Source organism: Ammodytes marinus, assembly GCF_949987685.1.
Source record: "Ammodytes marinus genome assembly, chromosome: 16".
Classification (NCBI taxonomy): domain Eukaryota; kingdom Metazoa; phylum Chordata; class Actinopteri; order Uranoscopiformes; family Ammodytidae; genus Ammodytes; species Ammodytes marinus.
This window is the reverse complement of record NC_137220.1, coordinates 26,649,256-26,669,642: the sequence shown is the minus strand read 5'-3', so window position 1 is coordinate 26,669,642 and position 20,387 is coordinate 26,649,256. Positions and strand designations below refer to the sequence as shown.

At 40.0% G+C, this 20,387-nt stretch overlaps 3 protein-coding genes across 3 annotated transcripts; 1 reads left to right on the top strand and 2 right to left on the bottom strand.

Moving 5' to 3' along the window:
* On the bottom strand, window positions 1-4,141 carry LOC307263480 (inward rectifier potassium channel 16-like; the record flags this gene model as incomplete). The annotated part of the gene is made up of 2 exons (XM_080044627.1): window positions 4,053-4,141; window positions 1-1,161 (listed from the first exon to the last, which is right to left on the bottom strand). Exon 2 carries the CDS (start codon window positions 1,135-1,137, stop codon window positions 1-3), a length of 1,137 nt encoding a protein of 378 aa, XP_079900753.1. The 5' UTR covers window positions 1,138-1,161; window positions 4,053-4,141.
* Window positions 4,142-9,813: 5,672 nt separating this feature from the next.
* LOC307263479 (5-hydroxytryptamine receptor 3A-like) lies at window positions 9,814-16,369 on the top strand (the record flags this gene model as incomplete). Its single annotated transcript, XM_080044626.1, has 10 exons — window positions 9,814-9,865; window positions 9,982-10,124; window positions 10,983-11,027; window positions 11,113-11,219; window positions 11,662-11,831; window positions 12,583-12,704; window positions 14,237-14,447; window positions 14,571-14,735; window positions 14,849-14,961; window positions 16,355-16,369. 10 exons carry the CDS (start codon window positions 9,814-9,816, stop codon window positions 16,367-16,369), a joined length of 1,143 nt encoding a protein of 380 aa, XP_079900752.1.
* Window positions 16,370-17,040: 671 nt separating this feature from the next.
* LOC307263511 (Golgi apparatus membrane protein TVP23 homolog B) lies at window positions 17,041-19,639 on the bottom strand. Its single transcript, XM_080044662.1, has 7 exons — window positions 19,601-19,639; window positions 19,344-19,411; window positions 19,065-19,209; window positions 18,178-18,267; window positions 17,520-17,645; window positions 17,290-17,418; window positions 17,041-17,184 (listed from the first exon to the last, which is right to left on the bottom strand). The coding sequence occupies exons 1-7, from the start codon at window positions 19,610-19,612 to the stop codon at window positions 17,158-17,160; spliced, it is 597 nt and encodes a 198-aa protein (XP_079900788.1). The 5' UTR covers window positions 19,613-19,639; the 3' UTR covers window positions 17,041-17,157.
* Window positions 19,640-20,387: the final 748 nt, after the last annotated feature.

Here is a 20,387-nt window from a genome sequence, read left to right as displayed (position 1 = left end):
CTACAATGAGGTTTGCTGCATCACCTCTTCAATAAGGTCCGGGCTCATCTTTAAAGTGTATCCATTTGTCTTCACAGAAGAAGGACTGTAAGATTGTCCACCGTCTACGGGACCTCTCCTCCTGTCCATCTCCTCTGCACTGAGCAGGGGCACCGGCACCCACGAGGTCTCATTGAAGAGAGCGTAGTCCACCTTGAAGTGCCTCTTGCCCGGTTTCAGCATGTCCTGGAAACACTGACCCCAGCGGATGTCTGCCGGTGTGTAGGAGGTGCGTGTCTGGTGGAGCATTCCTGTAGAATCACCGGTGTAAGTGAAGGACACCACCAGCTCAAAGCTGTTGTCCAGTAGGTCGTCAGGGCCCAGGCGGTGGAGCGGACTGCCAGGCTCAAGCTTGTGGATAATGGTGGCTGGTATGGCAAGGACAATGTCTCGATTCTGGATGTCCAGATCCTGGTAGGACCACACAATAGAACCCTGTGGCTGTCTCACATAGCGGACTAGCAGGGCCCTGGCCACACCCTCCAGGATGTGATTGCCTCTGAAGTCCCCGAGGCGCCATGACAAACACAGTGCCCCATCTCGCAGGTTGACCACTGCACATTTGCTGAAGCCCACCGTCTGGGCTCTCTTACGAGCAGAGGCCATTTTAGCAACGACGACACCAATGATGATGGTGTCAAGGAGGCAGCTAAACACATCTTGAACCGTCACCACAATGATGGCCACCATGCAGTTCTCAGTCATTCCCCTGAAGCCGTAGCCAATGGTCGCCTGGGTCTCCATGGAGAACATGAAGGCTGCGGTGAAGCTACGCACGTTCTCCACACAGGGCGGGTTGTCCACATCAGCCACGTCACCGTTTACATGCGCAATGAGCCAGTAACACAGGCCAAAGAAGAGCCACGAAAGAATGTAAGAGAGGGAGAAGACAAGGAGCATCACCCTCCAGCGGACCTCCACAAGAGTGGTGAAGATGTCCTTCAGGTATCGCCGGGTGTCAGCATTCTGGAAGCACACAGGGAACCTGCCATCCTTCTGCATGTAGCGGAGGTGCCTGCCTTCAGTCTGCTTGCCCAGTGTGTGGATGGTTGTGTAGTAGGTATCAATGAGGTTCTGCTCACCTCTTGCTGTGCCCATTATGACCAAAGCAATATATCACTCCTGTAGAAAGGCAGAGTTAAGAGGGGAAAATTAGAATGACAGCTTTTAGTATTCTCAAGTTGACAATGTGACCTCATGGGCAGGAGGGCTGGCTTTTTTTACTCATTACAAGTGAGTAAAATGTAAAAAGACTCTCAGACTTGTTTGTGAAGCTGGACCCTTCATGTTTGAGCAAGCAGCCTCGGTCACTCAGTGCCTGAGGCTATCAGCAGGAGCAGTGCCCGGCTTTAAGAGTTTCTTACTAGTTGATTATTTACCACAAGTTCCATTCTAGTCTGGACACTGTCCAAATGATCTGTGCTTAAATCTCTCCTTTAACACCTTTAATGTCAACATTAAGGAATATGTTCATTCAGCTTGTTGCATTAAAAGTCCAACACCAAACAAGAGCTTCAAAATGTTTGACATTCAGTTGTGATGACTCTTGGTAAGAATAATAAACACAGTTATGGAAAATAATTCAGCACACTGAGCAGTATAACAAGCAATGTCAATAACATTAGTTTACAGTGTTAATATGTGTTTTTACATGTTCTATTTTTTGTAAGTGCATATTGATCTTATTCGGGTATTGATCTGACCACATGATGATGTATATATATATATATAGATCTGGCCATGAGCCTCTACAAAGCTTAACTAAGGCTTTAGGTCAGGGAAATCTTCCTCTTTTTTTAATCAGTTTGGCTTATATCTTTCGTTTTGAGTTTTGGCAAACGTCCATTGCCTTCCAGATGTGACCCTGACCAATGGGAAAGCAGGCTTTTGAAAAATAGTTCTAAACTGACTTGTTTTAGTTATTTCAAAAAGATTACTCTATACTACTTTGTGTTTGTATGTACATATTGGGGACAATCTATACATGTTTGCCACAATTAGCTGGCTGTCAGGCAAAACTGTATTGATAAAATATACTTTTAACTATTTTATTTTATTTCCAGCCACTCTACACCTCTGTCTAAAATGTTTCTCTTTACCAGCTTGTTGTGTATTTGATCTATTTGCATTGTGTATTGTGTATGTATTGTTGTTTTTGTTTCTCGACATCATTACAAATGAGGGTCACCACTCAATGATATCTCGAGTATAAAGGTTAAAAAAATAAATACATTAAAGTATTTGTACGTTCTGTCTGCACTCTACAGGACCAAAGAAAGGCTTGGTTAATTGACCTCAACCTTTATTATCTTTTTGTAAATTATTATCCCCAGACCACCTCTAACAGCTTTCACCTCCAAACGCCACATCAAAAGTCAAACTTTAACCACTCAACCTCTGTTTCATTAAGACATAAAATGCTCCAAAGTTGGGACATTTTCATCTCTTTCTTACTTCTGTATCAGTACTGATTTTTTAATTGTCCGTCTGACAAAAAGGCACGCCATTGAGTTAATGGTTGAGTGCTGTGTTATCACAATGATCGATTATATTTTGAATCTATGTTTTTCCTTACGAGAAGTCTGTCAAATTTGTATCTAGAGTTTTTTATTGCTTAATAGTTATATGGCCTAGAGGCTCCCGAAAGCTTAACTGATGTTTATCTCAGTCTCTTACGATAAATGGCGCCTCAAGAGTTGTAATTTTACACCTCCTGTGGTATGATTGTGCCGCTAAACTGTGTGGTTTACTGTGAGCCATATTATTTATAGGGTTTGTGCAACCATGCCAAGTGCAATCTTTACAACATTGGGTTCCTGTCCATCAGATAAATGTCAATCCAAATCAGAGTTTATTGTACTTTGAAGGGGCTCCAGGTGGCAGGTTAACAGTTACCGGACATACAGTAAACAAACATTCTCTGAAAAAGTCAAATATCGTGAAAATATGCAGCTGCATGATAACCTTAAATTCCAACTCAGCTTTCAGTGACACAAGTTTTGGGTTTCAAAAAAGAGTGAAAAGATGAATTGACCAAAGAAATGTATAAAGTGAGACAGTCGTAAAAGCAGTCGTAAAAGCAGCAAAGAATTAAAACGGATTATCTCGAGTGTTGCACAGTTACTAAGTTGATTATATCTGATACATAAGCGGACAAACTTGTCTTGAAAGTTACCAAGTGACTGCAAGCCTGATATTTTACACACAATCACAGTTCATGCTCAAGAACAAGAGCAGGTCACATGACTATCAAGTCTAGGAAGAAGGCCTGCTTACCCTCAAGCAATGTTAATTACACAGATTCTTAAAATGAGCAGAATAGCCAGGCCTATGTTGTTAAGGTATGGTGGTTCCAATATTATTATTTCCATGTAGGCCTATATTAACATGTTTTGTTTAGTCTCTTGATTTTTGACATATTTACTCTTACTTTTTTAATTGAAATGATGTTAAATCCCTATATCCTTTTCTTAATATTACTACTTACTACGAAACTCTATTTGAATCCACAGAGTGTGAGGGTCACACTGCAGCCTGTGCTACTGTATATGAGAGATAATTGCACTAATAAGCTTTAGTCTGAATTCTACAAAAAAAGTCAAGCATACAGTTTGCACTTCGAATGGCCTTGTGTCTGAATTATGCTATATATGCTATATAAATAAACTTGCCTTACAGTTACCTTGTTTTTTCTTGCATTTTTCTTTTCGTAAGCTCCAGCACTTATTTCATTCTCATACAACCTTTTTTTACCCCTTCTGGCCGGCTTGATGCTGCCAATATCTTGAAGTATTGTTATGCAGAATCCTCTACCTATTCAGCTGCATTTCTAATAATTTAGTTACTTCAAGCAACTTACAGATAGTCTTGTAAATTATATTTGAAGAAACAAAGTATATTTTTTGCACAAAAAAATTCAAAGCTTTATACACACACCCATATCGGCACTTTGAATTAAGGTTCTTCCTACAGATCCTTTAAAAAGCAAATGGTATATTTAATATTCAACTTACCTGCAGTGTAGAAATTCTCATGTGACACTTTGTCCAGCATTAAAAGATGTGTTTCCTGGTCTTGAGGCAACGTCCCATTTCATTATGATATCAGTGCAATCACTTCCCTTTGAAGCCTTATTGGACAATCAGGAAGAATTTATGACCCATGGAATTTTTCAAGACGTTCCTCTGAAGAAAAAAAAACCCCATCATGTTGGCTTCTGGATGACGGAATAGGAATCCATGTAATTTAAACGCACTTCCACTAAAAGATAAAGCCACACTCAAAATTGAGGATTATTAAGTTCTTCTGCGGGTTATTTTGCAGCTACATATATTTCAGTCAATTCCCCTTCAGATTTCCGTAATTCATTAGACAGAAAGTTAACCTTTGCTCCATCAGGTGGAGACGCGGTCCATGGCACAAGGATTTATTTTCCCTTTGTCTTAATTGTCCTCCATTTGGTTCTGATAAGACAAGAGATCACAGCTGAGCCGCCCAGGACACGCTAACTTATTCAAAGCACATTACTGCAGCCATAAAGTGATCAAAGTTGTTGCAAAAGAGGTCGGCAAACACCAAAACAACCTTGTTGTGTTTTCAGAAATAGAACATGACACTTACACTTACCTTGTGAAACCCATCTTACTCATCATGTGATGTGGGAAGAGAAGAGATAAGAGACACATTCCGATGAGAGATAACCTGGAATGAGTGAACAAAAACACAGACACAGGAGACAAATGACAAAAGAACTGAAAGTACAGGGCAGTAGATTGATTTACTGGCGTTTGGTTTATTGATGTCACCGGAGACATTATTGCAGAGATCAAATTTGCACAACACGAGTGTGAAGGAAACCGGATACTCTATACCTTCACTGCTGCCATTTTTCTTTCCTTTGTCTTAGATGAAAGCAGACACCTACAGTAGACTGTCAGCAGAAAAACAACATTGTAAAACAGCAACGTGTAACAAGTTATGAGGGGTCATCAGTCAAGCAGGGCGAGGAGGTGAGTTGTCTAAATGTGATAGAGAAGGAGACTGTGTGGTTGGAACTGGACTAGGAAGATTGTTGGACATCTTCAGTGTTATTTATTTATTTTATTTATTTGTTTCAGGACAATGCACATTAATGAACATGTACAGACGTACATGTAAAAATGTCAGATTGTAGCCCAGAGGCTAATTTCCATCTGTAGTCCATTAGGCAGGATGATGTTACAATAAAAAAATGAAAAAGATATAAAATAGAAACATTTGCTATATACAAATACGGACAAACAGAAAGAAAGAAAAGTAAAACAGGATAATTCATTAGTAGGATTAGTAGGTTAAACAAATACACAATGAATACACAACTAATTAGGTACAGCATACATTTAGAGGTGGTTGCACCTTTGGTTAGTTCTTAGCCACACCTTTACTTGGCTCTTAAAGGTGGCCAGAGTGGGACAAACAGAGTTAGGGGTGAGGAGTTAGGCAGCTATTGCCCTGGAGCCGTTTGGGAGCAAGATGTCATAAGGGAGAATTTTGAAGGAAGCTACTGTTAATGAGTTTATCAGTACATTTTCAATCTGATCGTGCATAGGGAGTGTCAGATTAGGGGGCTCGCCAGTCAAGAATAACTTCTAAAACGTATTGTTATTCATAGTAGCCTTTGTGGGAGGACATTGATTTTGAAGATAAGAACCAAGAATCCAGGGATGTGTTAAGTGTTTTTCCCCCCCGCAAAACATCAAGCAGACAGGAAGAGAAACATGCACCTGTTTCCCCAGGGATCACAAGGTTGAGTCAAAGGCTGCACCAATCAGGAGAGGCCCCTGAGCAGGGGGGTGGAGCTGACATATTTGAGATCAGACATTGATCACCTCCGGCTCTGAATGATAATGATCAGGTCAATCAGGTATGAATAAAACGCAACATGTTCAAGATAAAGTCTGCTATTTACTCAGCTTGTACATTTATACAACACCATTATAACACCCATTTAACACCCAAAATATATAAAAAATGACACACATTACAATATACCATTTTTAGTTTTTAATAGATGGGAGTCGGTAGAGCATAATGCTTTTGGTTTCGTCCAAATCGGACACAGTTTTTGCGACGTAGCGAAAAATCTATATATATGCAAATGGGCGTGGCCTATCTCCGAAGATGCAGCTGACTTGTGGGCATCTGTGGATAGGGGAGAGTGGCCTAAGTTGTACCACTTTTTACTCAAAGTGATTTTAAAGTGAGGCCTTGGCAGTTATGTCTCCAACTCAAATATATACATATATTTCAGGATGTTGTGCATCCCTGGCAATAAAAACTTTGGATCTGGAATAAACTGTTTAAGAAATATAGCTTTCGGAAAAAAAGTTGTCTTGTGGTGTAAGTTGTGCCACAAGAGAGAATACCATGGGGTAAATTGTGCCATTGATATATATCTCATAAACTGTAATGCAAGACAAATCCATAAGACAATTACTTATTTAAGGTTTATTTAAAGTAAATAAAGTAATTATTTTACAAAGATTGAAGGTCAATTTTCTTAAACAATGCCTAGCAGATCTAGGTGGTTTTGCCTGCAAAGCTCACAATGACAAAGTCACCATTATCATCTTTCTGGCCATCTGAACTCTCATCAGTGGTGTCGTCAAGTGGAATGGAGATGTCAGTCTCTTCTGAGCTACCGTAGACCATCACTTTCTTTTTGGTGACCAGCGTATACAGCCATGCCATGACACAACTCTCAGAAATGTACTTCGCACTAGTTGCTCCGTGCTTGTGACTGCCACCTGACAAATGTGATTCCCCCTCCATTTCTGCCTTTAAATCAAGGCTCAAAACCCATCTGTATACCCTGGTTTTTCCTCCCCATTAACTATCTTACCTCTGCACTACTATCTTTGTTTATATTTGTGGATGTATGGGTTTTATGTCTTTTATTTTTGTTATTGTTATGTTACCTTCATTGTTTACCTACTGAATGCACTATGTACAGCACTTTGGACAGTGCAAACTGTCATAAATGTGCTTTTATAAATACATTTTACTTACTTACTTATAACTCACCTAGGTCCTTTGGCACAAATCACCCCAACCCCAGAATTTTGGATAATAGGCATGATGCAGCAGTTTAGGGCTGACATCGTTCTAACTGTATAAACTCAAAATGTAGCATACTAAAGCACTAAAACATGTGTCAAATGTTTTCAAACTTGTCTATAATTGTTCGGACACAATAATCAAAAAACCTTGATCATGGAAATTTTACTTTGAAAGACAAAAAACTTATTTTTTTAGCTTAAATGTGCTTTAATCTTATTCCTTGTGTCTCCCATCTTAACAGGATGAGTCAAATGGATGGCTCTTCTTAAATATGTATTCACATTTTTAATTTCTTCCACGGTTTTCTAGAAACAAGGGGTGGCACAACTTCCCCACCGGCACAACTTAGGCCACTCTCCCCTATAAAGTTTTTGACTGTCGGACATTCGGTGTGGGAGTTATAGCCCCAAACGCGTTTTCCTTTGTTGTAGCGCCACCTAGTGGCCGGCATGTCTACATTTTTTTGTATACTCAAAGTGCCCCTGACTGCAGCTCGCAGATCGAGGAGGAGCTTAAATTTACCCTAAATGTGGGCTGATCTAAACATTTAATTTGAGCTCAGGGGTGCCACCTGGTGGCGCAGATCCGGCAGCACATTGTTGCGTTGAATATAACGATAATATTATATTTGATAGGCCTATATACATATTATATATGTAGGTTTAATATTACTATATAGCCTAGTATATGCTAATTTCATAGATAAATGAGGACCCCCAGACCCACTTTCACTCACTCTAACTCGGCCACATCCATAACGCTAAACTCATTCAAGAGTACCTATTTGCAGACCCATGGGGGAAACCATTGAAAACGGAAGCCACGCCCCAAACTCATTTCATTGGTCAGAATTGTAACCTACTCTGAATTTGTTGTCTTCTTTTTGTTTTACTGCCGGAGTTCACCTAGCGGTGAATAATAATACACAGTTTCCACCGGTTATGTGCTAGTACACAGTAAAATACGTCAGTTTGTTAATAGTTTGCAAATAGGTGCCTCTCTCAGCTCATTCGGCACTTCCAGGCCGGCCCCCGTCCGTGTGCCTGAACCCAGCGCCGCTAACAGTGACTCTTGGTCGGCCAAACTTCATCCAGAACGCCCCGCTGTTTCACAACTTCCGGCTCCCAGCCGTACGCCTCAACCCAGCGCCGCCAACCGTGACTCGGTTGATGGTGTCGGTCGGGGTCATCAATAGGCCTATGTTCCCACAGCCTGTTGGTCCCACCACAGCCCTATGTTTTCCTGAAATTGGCGATTATGTTCAGGCATCACTGCTCGGTGGATAGGATTAGGGTAAAGTGACAGGTAGAAAAGGGAGACACACACCCAATCTCACACACAGAAATAGGCTACTATTTGGTTAAAAATGTAGGGCCAACGGCCTCAACCCAGACCCGCCAACAGTGACTCTGGGTCGGCCACACTTCATTCAGAACTCCCCGCTGGTTCACAACCTACAGTCACGGGTTACGTGCATCGCACATTCTTCGAGCAGGGTTAAACGTTTAACCCTGCCCACATTTAAGCAAAATTTAAGCTCCTCCTCGATCTGCAAGCTGCAGTCAGGGGTTACTCGAGAGGCCGGGGGTCTGAACTAGTCATGCAAGTGGCATGTCCCAACCCTTTACGGTTTGGGCTGAAGCACCAGTTTTACGCTGGGAGGGGGGAGGAATAATAAAACATCCGGCAAAAACAATAGGGTTCCCTGCCCAGCAGGGCTATGGAACCGCGTTGCTCTGCAAAACGCGGTCCCATGCCCTTCTCGGGCTTGGCCCCCTAATAATACAAACATAAATAAGACCCTGACTTTAGGCTCCACATCAGCACCTTCAACTGTTCCCCCCACCCCACCCCTTGTCTCTACGTGATATATTATGTCACTGTAAATACAACACGCTACGGATCATTCACTCATGATTAACAAAAACTCTTATTGAATTCTATTATTTGAGAACAACACTTTAAACCATATCTATTTACATAATTGCTGATCACGACCACTATGTATTAATGTGGCAGTACACACTAAGTTGTATGACGTTTCAACTGATCTAACCTATAAGCTTATGAGCCATATTGTTAAAAGTAAAAATAAAAGTAAAAATAAATAAAAAACCAAACAAAGGGAAAAAACATACATTCATCATCCAGCTGTCAAAACAAAGTGTTTTTTTAAAAAGGCAAATCCGTGAGACTACTTGACTCTGAAACCACCGTGTTATCAAGTCTTTGTCCTTTGTCCCATTCAGGCCTGGCTCTTTCAGGGAAAATCCAAACCTGCGTTATTGGCTGCTTCAGTTCACTCTCTTGCATGACAGCCATTAGTCCCAGTATAATGCAGTAGTTGCATGGGGAGCTAGAATGACAAAAAGCAGCTGGAGTCACCTGTGTCTGCCCAGAGGGTGAACACACAGTGAGAGTAATTGCATTTTATGTTGTGGCTGTTTACAAAGGAAACACTGGGGAATATGCTCAGTGTAATTAATCACGCAGTGGTTCTCTCACACACTATTGTGGCTCCTTCATATTGTCTGGCAGTGTGAATATGCCATTACACGTCACACACACACAAGCCTATTTAAGTGTCATGTCAGGCTGAAACCTTAAGTCATTTTGCAGCTTTTACTCATAGTCTAACAGTCTCATTCCTGCAGTGATGCCGACACAAATATTAAGATGTCTTACCCTCCGTCTGTGGAAGGCATTCGTATTAGTGAGTCTACTAACAGTAGGTGAGTATATCTTAACTTGCATGTCACAAAACAATGTTTTAAGAATATTTGGAGAGGTATTTCTATAAATATTCACAACTGTGGTCCACATTAATCTTTTTTCTAATTTCAGAATGCAGGAATACTGACACCAGCTGCACCACCCGCAGATGTCTGGCAGAAATGTTGATCAATAGAAACTATTCATCTCAGCCACAGCAGGAATGTCTCCACACCGTTAGTGTGCCGTTGATTGAGTACCAAACTCTAGCCGTTGTGAGTACATTTAGGGTGGAGCTTGCTATCATTTTTGCACCTGACATGACTCGATGAGAACTTGATCATTTAAATGAATAAAACGTCAACTATTGTTGTTATGTTGTAAAAGTGCATGCAGCAATTGTATTAAAGGTGGAGTCAGTGATTGTGGAGAACGCTTCTTGTCAAAATTACTTTAAAAAAGAAGTGTGAATATCTATTCCTGATCTGCTACCTGTCAGTACTGGGTGAGTACTAAAGAGAGAATACCCATACGGAACCGGCGTTCTATCATTATAAAATCACTATTATAATATAATGAATGAGGTTTTTCTTCCCTCAGTCTTCCCTTGGCCCAGCTGTCCTGTTAATCCTAACCCTACATTTTTCTTACTGTGATGTCACAGTAAGAAAAATGTAGGGTTAGACAGTGAGACCATAAAACACTCTTTCTGCCTTTTCTCAGGCTAGGATGAACCAATTTAATTTTTTTTGCATATTTACACTAAATAGGATCTCAGAGTTCAATACACCTTCATATTCCCACTGGTGAATTAGGTCTTTAAAATAAATGAGGGCCTACCGTAGCTAGCAACATGCCCGTTAAACCGAGGCTGTGTATAAACACTGGATTTTTTTGTTGTCAGCGCACATGTGTGTGTGTCATGGGTCATGACAAGATATTCACTGACTTTGACAAAAATGTATTTTGACAACAAGCTTTCTCCAGAATTGCTGACTCCACCTTTAAAATATGTTAAACCCTTATCTACGTCTGAGCAATATTCTGACAAACAACATGAGTTATTGTTGTAACATTTCTTCCAGCACTCTTGTAGTGTTCCCTGACCACATGTAACATCTTCTTCCCAACAGGACACAAAGAAACTGCGCCTACGCAGTCGTCTGCAAGCATCACTCGTAAGCTCCAACATGCTCAAAAATAGACAGAAGGGTGCGTATAGAGTTATTTCCAATCTCCTTCATTTTGATTTTTAAACCACAGGTGTGGACCGATCCTGAGTTGGCGTGGAACACATCAGTTTACCCATACGATACAGTGGTGCTGCCTGTGTCTAAAGTCTGGACCCCAGAGCTCCAAGTGACCAATGGGTCAGTACATTACTTTTAGCTTTGAGCTTCAGTGCCTCTGACTCCTGGAACAGCTTAAAGCAACAAATTAAAATGAATACCATGATATCCTTTAAACCAATTTAAACATACTATCTTAAATCTACCAAACTCTAACTGTAACCGTTTTAATCAGGCCGTATTGTACTTTTACCAATATCATTTTATTTCCAGCCACTACACCTCTGTCTAAAATGTTTCTCTTTACCAGCTTGTTGTGTTTTTGATCTATTTGCATTGTATATTGTGTATGCGTTGTTGTTTTTGTTTTCTCGACATCATTGCAAATGAGGGTCACCCCTCAATGATATATCGAGTATAAATAAAGGTTAAATAAATAAATAAAAATGACATAGTGTAAGAGCCTCCAGCTGTTCTCACAAACAACAGACTCCTTCATCTTGCTGTCTCTCATTGTGTGTAGAATATTAACAACCATGAAGCACAGCTCGCAGGACCTGCTGGCCTACAGCAACGGCACGCTGAAGCACAACGTCATCATCAACGCAGAGGTGAACTGTGAAGTCAACCTGTTCAACTATCCCTTCGCTTCTGACGAATGTCCTGTCGCCATCCAAAGCTGGGCCCTCGATGGTGAGCTCAGCAATACTCTTCTTACAAATATTATGCAATACTGTATTCAGTGTGCTGAGTGATATTGCTACATTTCATCATTTTAGACATCTGTGTTTATTCTGAATCGAATTTAGTCATCAATGGCTATGCTGAAGACATGTTTAAACTTACTGTGCTTTATCCTTTGGATAATATTACAATTATTGAAGCATTTCCCTTATAACATTGTGTGAATTGAGCATAAATGTATATTACTTTCAGGGTGAAAAACGCATGTGAGTTGTTTTAAATGGCTCATTATTTTCTGCCACAGTGAGATGTAGCCTAACATTGTCCTCATGTGCTATTATTTGTAATATTATTTGTAATGCTTTGGCAATACTGTTTAATACAAGGCATGCCAATAAAGCTTTTATGAATTGAATTGATAGAGAGAAAAGGGATGTTTAAAGATTCTCACTCTGCGTTCCAATGCCCATACTTCCCTACTATTTAGTATGCCAGAAAAAGATTTAGGACGTCCCAATACATGCACGTCAATTTATAGTATGCTGAAAATACATAAATGCCCCACTAACTGCAATAGCATTTTGGAGTATTCGTCTTTATTCTTGACATTTCACAACACAACCCTCTCCTGTGGCCCTAAAACTCTTCTGTAGCCTACTTTAGTATGTAGTGTAGTAAAAAGAAGAAGTATGTGATATGGAACGCAGGGTTGGTCTTTGTTGGGAGTTTTCTTCCAAATGAGACGTGTGGTTTCTTTCAGACTGTGGGACACAGCTGGAGTTTGGTGATGTAATGATGATTGATGGTAACCATGGAGATTGGCAAACTGACGGTGTGGAACTCCTTAGACAAGGGATGAGAGCTGACCGCAATTACATCATGGTGAGTTCATGAGCACGTGGACAAGGCATTTCTACTTCAAACGGGTGATTCTGTGATCGTGTTACGGAGCTGGGTTCTACTACTTTCTCCTCCCCCTGTTGGCGTATTGGCAATGAACGCATCAGGCACATCTCATTCTCAATTGATTTGCTTACCGTGCATTGTATATCACCCTGTATTGCTAATAGGCCTAGATTTTGTTTGTTGCAATAAGTCCCATATTCACCAGATACCCACTATGTCCCTTTTTATTCTAACTGTTGTTTTATCGCGCATACTCAGCTCCCCATCTGACGCTGCATATTTTTGCCATAACCCTCTCCAGTGATAGCCTACCGAAGAAGATCCCTACGTTCCAAATCACATACTTTTTCTCTTTGCTACACTACATAGGCTACTAAAGAATAGAAGAGTTTTAGGGCCACAGGATAGAAAAAAAAATCAGATAAGGAAGTTTTTTCTTCTTCATTATGTCGAGAAATGTCAAGAATAAAGATGAATACTGCAAAATACTATTGGAGTTAGTGGGGCATTTATGTATTTTTCAGCATACTACAATTGACGTGCATGTATTGGGACATCCTAAATCTTTTTCTAGCATACTAAATAGTACTGTATATAGTATGGGTATTGGAACGCAGGGGATGTTTGTCGGTGCAAAGACGGACTTTAAACACGTCCCCGCCACTGTCGCAGCGGCGGCCAATAGAAAGCTGCAGCGCCTGTTTGAGGGTCATAGTGAAAACAGTTTGCCCTTCTGGATCAAAACATCTGCCAGTCAATAGTGGCCTCATCATTTATACCTGTGGTGGCCAGCTAAGACATATACACATCCCATTTGGCTGCTACAAGTGGCATTAAACTAATGGTTTGACAACGTATTACCTCAGGTTGGGCTCTGGGAACTTAGAGTGGAAGGTTTTCACTAGTGTCTGACATTTGTTTGGAAACTATACCCATCAATCAATCAATACATCAAGAGAAAAAAAAGAAAATTAAAATAATTGTTATAATAATAAATAAACGGGGGTCTGAATTTCCATTCCCACTGAAAAGTGCCAAAATAAATGAAATGCGTTCAATTTAACCATGACAACCACCATTTTACATCAGACACTGCTAGGAAAAAAATAATCTCTGCGTTCCAATCCCCATACGTCCCTACTATTTAGTAGGCCAGAAAGAGATGTAGGATGTCCCAATACATGCACGTGTAGTATGCTGAAAATACATATATGCATCACTAACTCCAATAGAATTTTGGAGTAGGCCTATTTGTCTTTATTCTTGACACATCTCGAGATGATGAAAAAAAACTTCCTTATCTGATTTGTTTTCTCTCTTGTGGCCCTTAAACTCTTCTGTACTTTAGTATGTACTGTAGTAAAAAGAAAAAGTATGTGATTTGGAACGCAGGGAAAATTTACCATTTTCCCTGTCCACACTTACATATCAGTCAATGGCCTCCAAAAAATAAAATAACATTCTATAACGTAGGCTACTATTAAACGTCTGTCTGCCGTACTCATCAGGTGGCACTGACCATCAGATACCTCAACCCCTTCGTCACATTGATGCTGCCCAGTATTCTCATCCTCTTGGCCGACATGGTCAGCTTCGCTCTGCCGCTGGGAGGCGGCGAACGCAACTCCTTCAAGGTGACGCTGGTGCTCAGCTTCACCATGTTCCTCATCATCCTCAACAACGAGCTGCCCGGAGACAGCAAGTGCAGCCCCATCATCCGTCAGTCAGACACATTACACACACACACACACACACACGCAAGAGCCAAGCAAGTTAATGAAGCAGCAGCAACATGTGAGTAACTAACCTGTCTGTCTGTCTGTCTGTCTGTCTGTACTGCAGGAACCCACTTTTGTGTTTGTCTGGTCTTGCTGGTTCTGAGCATGCTGGTGTCCATGGTGCTGACACGGTTGGCCAAAGACGGCAGCCTCATGTTCTGCTGCTGCCCCAAACGGCCCGCTCCAAAAAACACAGAGAACAAGCAAGAGGAAGAGGAAGAGGATGAAGGTGAGTGACTGACTTGCAATAGGCTAGGCCTATTTGTTGCAATACATTTGATTTAAATCTTTATTTTATTTTGATGAACGTAAACACACCATGTGACCTACTCTGACTTGCAGCTTCATTCCCTACAGAAGCCAAAGCTGACGGTAGTGATACGATGAAGGCCTTGGAGGACGAGGTCGGAATGCTCAGAAAGGTGGTCAACTTCCTGGAAGAGCTGGACGCAAAGGCACTGGAAAGAGAGAGATTTGCCAGTTTTGCCAACAAATTGGACCAGACATTTTTCTGGATCTATCTCTTCCTTGGCTCTGCATACTTTGTTGCCATGATTGTTGTGATGGTAAAGTACAGGTGTGAAGTTAATCATTTTGATTTCTGGTACTAATAATACAAGTTGGTGGAAACAAATAAACTGGGCAACTTTAAGATCTCCTAAATTCAACATGCAGATTGCAAAGATTGATGCAAATCACTGTAAACATGTGTTACATGTGGTTTACCTCATATTTACTATAATGTCACATAATATGGTTTTGATGTGTACTTGGGTTTCATCTCTCAATGTCTGTTAACTGTGCTTAACCCTCAACCTAACAACCTATTATACATGCATGGACTACCGACTGGGCTTATTTTGACCCCAGGCAAAAAGTAGTGAAAGAAACAACCATTTTTATTTTAGGAGTCATTTAATTTGCATATTGTATTTATATATAGGTATACTTTAATGCAAATTGCAGCTTGTATTCAGTACAACCCACATTGGAACTTTTGTACCCTTGTTTTAATCTGTTTTCATTTAGTTTGAAGTTGTTGAAGTAAACTTTATTTGTATCATATTTACAGTATATGCTGAGTTGAGATCATACTAAGTCATGTTGACCCCAATATAGAATAATAATCAATCGTTGATACTTCCAAAATGTCTAAATTGTATGTGTTGTCTAATGCAAAAGTAGAGAACGACCCTAGTCTCAGTTTGAGCCCGTCAGACTTAATACATTTAAATCAAATAAAGACTTCCAATTTGTTCATAATGTAAATTGAATTGTTTTTCAAAGTGGTTCATGCTATGCTCAGTTCATATGTCATGTGACAGGGGGATCAATCTACTGAGTTGTGTCTGTGTCCTTTAAAATGACTGACAGAGTTCCCCTAAACCCCTCATGGTGTGTGAGCCTTTACATTAGGATCCATGGCAAACATGATCCAATAAATAGTTCCATCTATTAAAACTGCATAGGCGGAATTGAGTGATTTTAGGGTCAAATTGACCCCGATACATTAGTATTTAAAAAAAAGCTCTCATTAAAAGGGAATCAGAAAACTGAAGTCAATGTGACAAACTGATTGACAAAGTCAAGAAGAATTGGACAGATAGAGTAAAGCACCTGTGAGATATGACAAAACGTTTACCTCTAGGTCTAAATGAACCCAGTCGCATATTCCTGAAACACAGATGAATAAAGGAATTTCATCTTTTTACCTGTTATACGAGTCACGTAATGCATGACATTATTGTTTAAAAGATGAACATCCGCACAGAGCTGTGTGTTCCTTAACCCCATTAAAACTGGGACACAGAATTAGCTGAACATTGATGTTCCTTTGTTGCCACCTAGTGGTTAAAGAATTGACAGCTGACTGAACTGCTGCACTATTTGACTTGGTAAATAAATTGATACACTGAAAACCCAATGGGTGTATCTGAGGTTTTCCTGAAGGGAATTTAGAGTGAGATTTTTACACGTATAACCTATGGAACCAACATAACACTGCTATACTGTAATGGAAGTGCAGCCTAATATACTGCATGTTTTATATAGAACATGGTTACAGGGTTAGTGTAGTGGCTCAATGTAGGTGTTTGCAATGTTTGCACTAATAACATTGACATGGATAGTCAGAAATGACAGTTCAAACGTTTATTTTTGTATTTTATCTTCTTTTTTTTTGTAAAGCATTTATTCTACCAGACATATCCTTGGTTAATGAGCAGTTTTTGTGTATTGTCGCACACATAGGTTTCTTCTTCAAATTTATAAAATTGCACTTTTCCCAAACATACACCAAGATATCTTTTATACTGAGAGTTGTTTTTTTGTTAAAAAAATGTATTAAAACACACATAAAGAAGTAGTTCAATCAAGGTTCAAGTAGTAGGCACAATGTCTATCTATCTATCTATCTATCTATCTATCTATCTATCTATCTATCTATCTATCTATCTATCTGTTATATTGAAATGCCCTTAAATGTATTCAAAGTGGTTTAAACTCCAGCTACATTTGAAACATGATTCACTCTCCCAGGTGTAACAATATTTTATTTGAATTATTAGAAAAGTTTGAATTTTGAACCAACTTATACAAAAAAAAAAAGTTCCATCACACTGTCGATGGTTGTCACTCGTCCTCCACAAACGTCAAGGTTCCTGTGTTGTCTTCATTGCCTTTATAGGAAAAGAACGGAGACGGTAATGCATGATGTCACTGAATCAAAAATGTAAAGGATGGAAGTATGCATGTGTGTGTATATACACACACATTTCAGATACCTGTTTAAAAAGCTGGACACCCAGATAGTTCTTTGCCATGTTCCTCAGGTCGGACTTTCCGCCCACTTTGCATCGGACATAGCCGTACAGGTTGGCCCATTGCAACACCAAGCCCATGATTACAACAGCCTGTAGTGGGCCCAAATCCCAATCAGGAATTAGACATCAACTATGAACAACTAAGACAGAAAATGTAAATGGCTTTAACTCTTCCAAGACACTGAACTTACCAGCCATTTAATCTTTAGAGAGAAGACGGTACTAAAGACAAAAATCACCCAGAACATGGGGCACACGATGAGTCCCAGCCAGAAAATCCGTGACTCAGCGCTGGTTGTTGTTTTCAGACTGTTAGCCTGTTGGGAGAAGTAAAAAAAAGATTACTTATCGTGCTGTAAAATCACAACCAAAGGAGGAAAACAATTCTTGGAAACGCATCCACAAAGGCCCCATTGTGCTCATATGATATTTCCAAAATAGGACAATGCGGCAGTTCTATGTTACACTCATAGATAGTATATGAAAGGTTACACTATCTGCCATTGTCCAATAAGGTCATGCAGCTACATTACACTGTCAAAGGGATTAGCAAAATGCTACACTGGCACTTGTGCAAAAAATTGCAGCAAGGCATTGTACGCCTGTGAAATTATACTGTAGCTCCTCCGTATGTCCAGGAATTCTGAAATCTTTATTACTTTCCAGAGAGCCAACATTTCTCGCTGCCAAAGTCATGTTCATTTGGTTTAATTGTTTAAAAAGGAAACTAGTTGAGGCTGTTTATCTTTCACAGTCTTTTTTACACTATCATTATTTCTTGTCCTGCCACCATGTTCAAACACCAGATAGGCCTTCTAGCAATTAGCACGTGGCTAGCTTTCCGCTAACCTTTCTAGACTCATACACCCAGTGGCTCTTTCCATCTTCATCCACCTGATTCCACCAGCGGAGGCCGACCAACAACCTGCCCGACACATTCTGCGGAAAAAAACCAAAGAGGGAAGTTTTCCCATTCATGTAAATGAAAACTTGCTTCTTAAATTTGATTCTAAAAACACAAGCCCAGATTCAATATACAGAGATGGGCAGACACAGGCAAAACATATCAAATAAATAATGCTAAATAACCTATACATAGTGTGAAACCACCGTGACAATGAGGAAATGAATCTGCAACCATTTGAATAAAAAATGAACCCAGTTTTAGTAATTGTTCAAGCAAAAGTATTTTACTTCCTCCAACCCCCTGTCGAGCCTTTTCTTTTTGTTTTATTTATCATCTATTTAACTTATTGCTTACATGTTCGAAATAAAGACAAACAAAACCGCCAAACCTTCTCTATGGCTTACTTAATTGGGTTCTTCATGATATTGCCAATTAAACTATGTTGGGTTGTAAAAATGTTGGATGGACAAAACACGCAATGTGAATGTGTCACTTCGAGTTGGACGTTTAAGTAAGAAGTAAAGGTAAAGTAAGGAAGTAAATTGAAACTCACCATGTGTTCCAAATAACATACTTTTTCTTTTTACTACATTACATACTAAAGTACAGAAGAGTTGTAGGGCCACAAGAAAGAAAAATATGTCATGAAAAGTAAGAATAAAGACGAATACTCAAAAATGCCATAGGAGTTAGTGGGGCATCTAGGTATTTTCAGCATACTACGATTCACGTGCATTTATTGGGACATCCTAAATCTTTTTCTGGCACACTAAATAGTATGGAAGTATGGGTATTGGAACGCAGGGTCAGACTATTTAAAGACGCTCACTTTGACAGTCCAGAAGTCGCAGGACAGCAGCAGGATGATGGTGACCATGCAGGCGATAAACTTGGTGCTGAAGATGTCGCACAGTAAGTAAACCAGGATGGCACTTGTCCGGAAGAAGAGATGGAAGAAGGAGGCCAGCGGATGTCTGAAATGATCGAGGGTCGACGGTTTTTTGTTCTTTTAAACAGTTCAAAACAAAAAGTATTTGGTCACAATGGCGGAAAAGGGTGTTATAACCTCGAACAGTTTACAGTAGGCTATTAGCTATAACCATCTCACCTGATATTGGACTTTCTCGGCCCGGTGTTATCGTCTTCCTCGCCAAAGAGAGGAGCGTCCTGAGAGTCCTAAACACACACACATAACATGAGCAGGTAAACGCTGACGGCTTAGTTTGGCATTTGAATTCCTATCTGAAAAAGGTAAGTTATGTTGAAGTCTAACGTAGCCTATCAATTTAGAACAGTAATGGGCTATATTAATGTATCAAATAAAACACTGTATTTAAGTCAATTCGAAAATAAAGTTAGGCTCACCTGTCTCTGCATTTTGATTTTGACAGTCCAGGATGTATTTCCTGGTGACGTGGTTGTAAACAAAACCAATATGGTACCGTGTGCTGAGGACCCCACAGTCGTGTGGCCTTACCTATGCCTGACTCAAAAGGAAAACTACCACATCTAGTAGTAGGCTATAGGCCTACAGGTATGTTCAACTAACAATTATTTTCATTGTAGATTTAGCTGCAGATTTGTTTTACCCTTTACCCTTTATTAACATTCTTAATCATTTGGTCTACAAGTTGAGGAATCTAAATCCTAGAATTGCAGATAGGTAAATAGCAAGTCTGAGGCGTAAACGAGAATTAATTGGATTTATTTATTTATTTCTAATAGAGTTTTACATAGTTCCAATACAGACAATGCAACTGATGTACAGATACTTTCAACTATTGAAACTAGTTGGGCTTTTACCTGTAAAACTCAATCAACACACAACAGGCTTTCAAAGATTAGCATACTAAAACTATTTAGCTCCTAAAAATGACTTAGCAATTATCCGTTTATCAAAATATAAAGCCTATTAACTGGATCCCACTCTCTCCTTCAAATCCCACAACAAAAATATCTTTCTTCCACCTCCGAAACATTGCACGCCTTCGACCCACTCTCTCCCCCTCCACTGCAGAAACACTCATTCATGCCTTTGTCACCTCCAGACTGGATTACTGCAACAGCATCCTCTACGGCCTCCCCTCCACCCACCTCCACAAACTCCAATATGTCCAGAACTCTGCTGCCAGACTACTCACCCACACCCGCT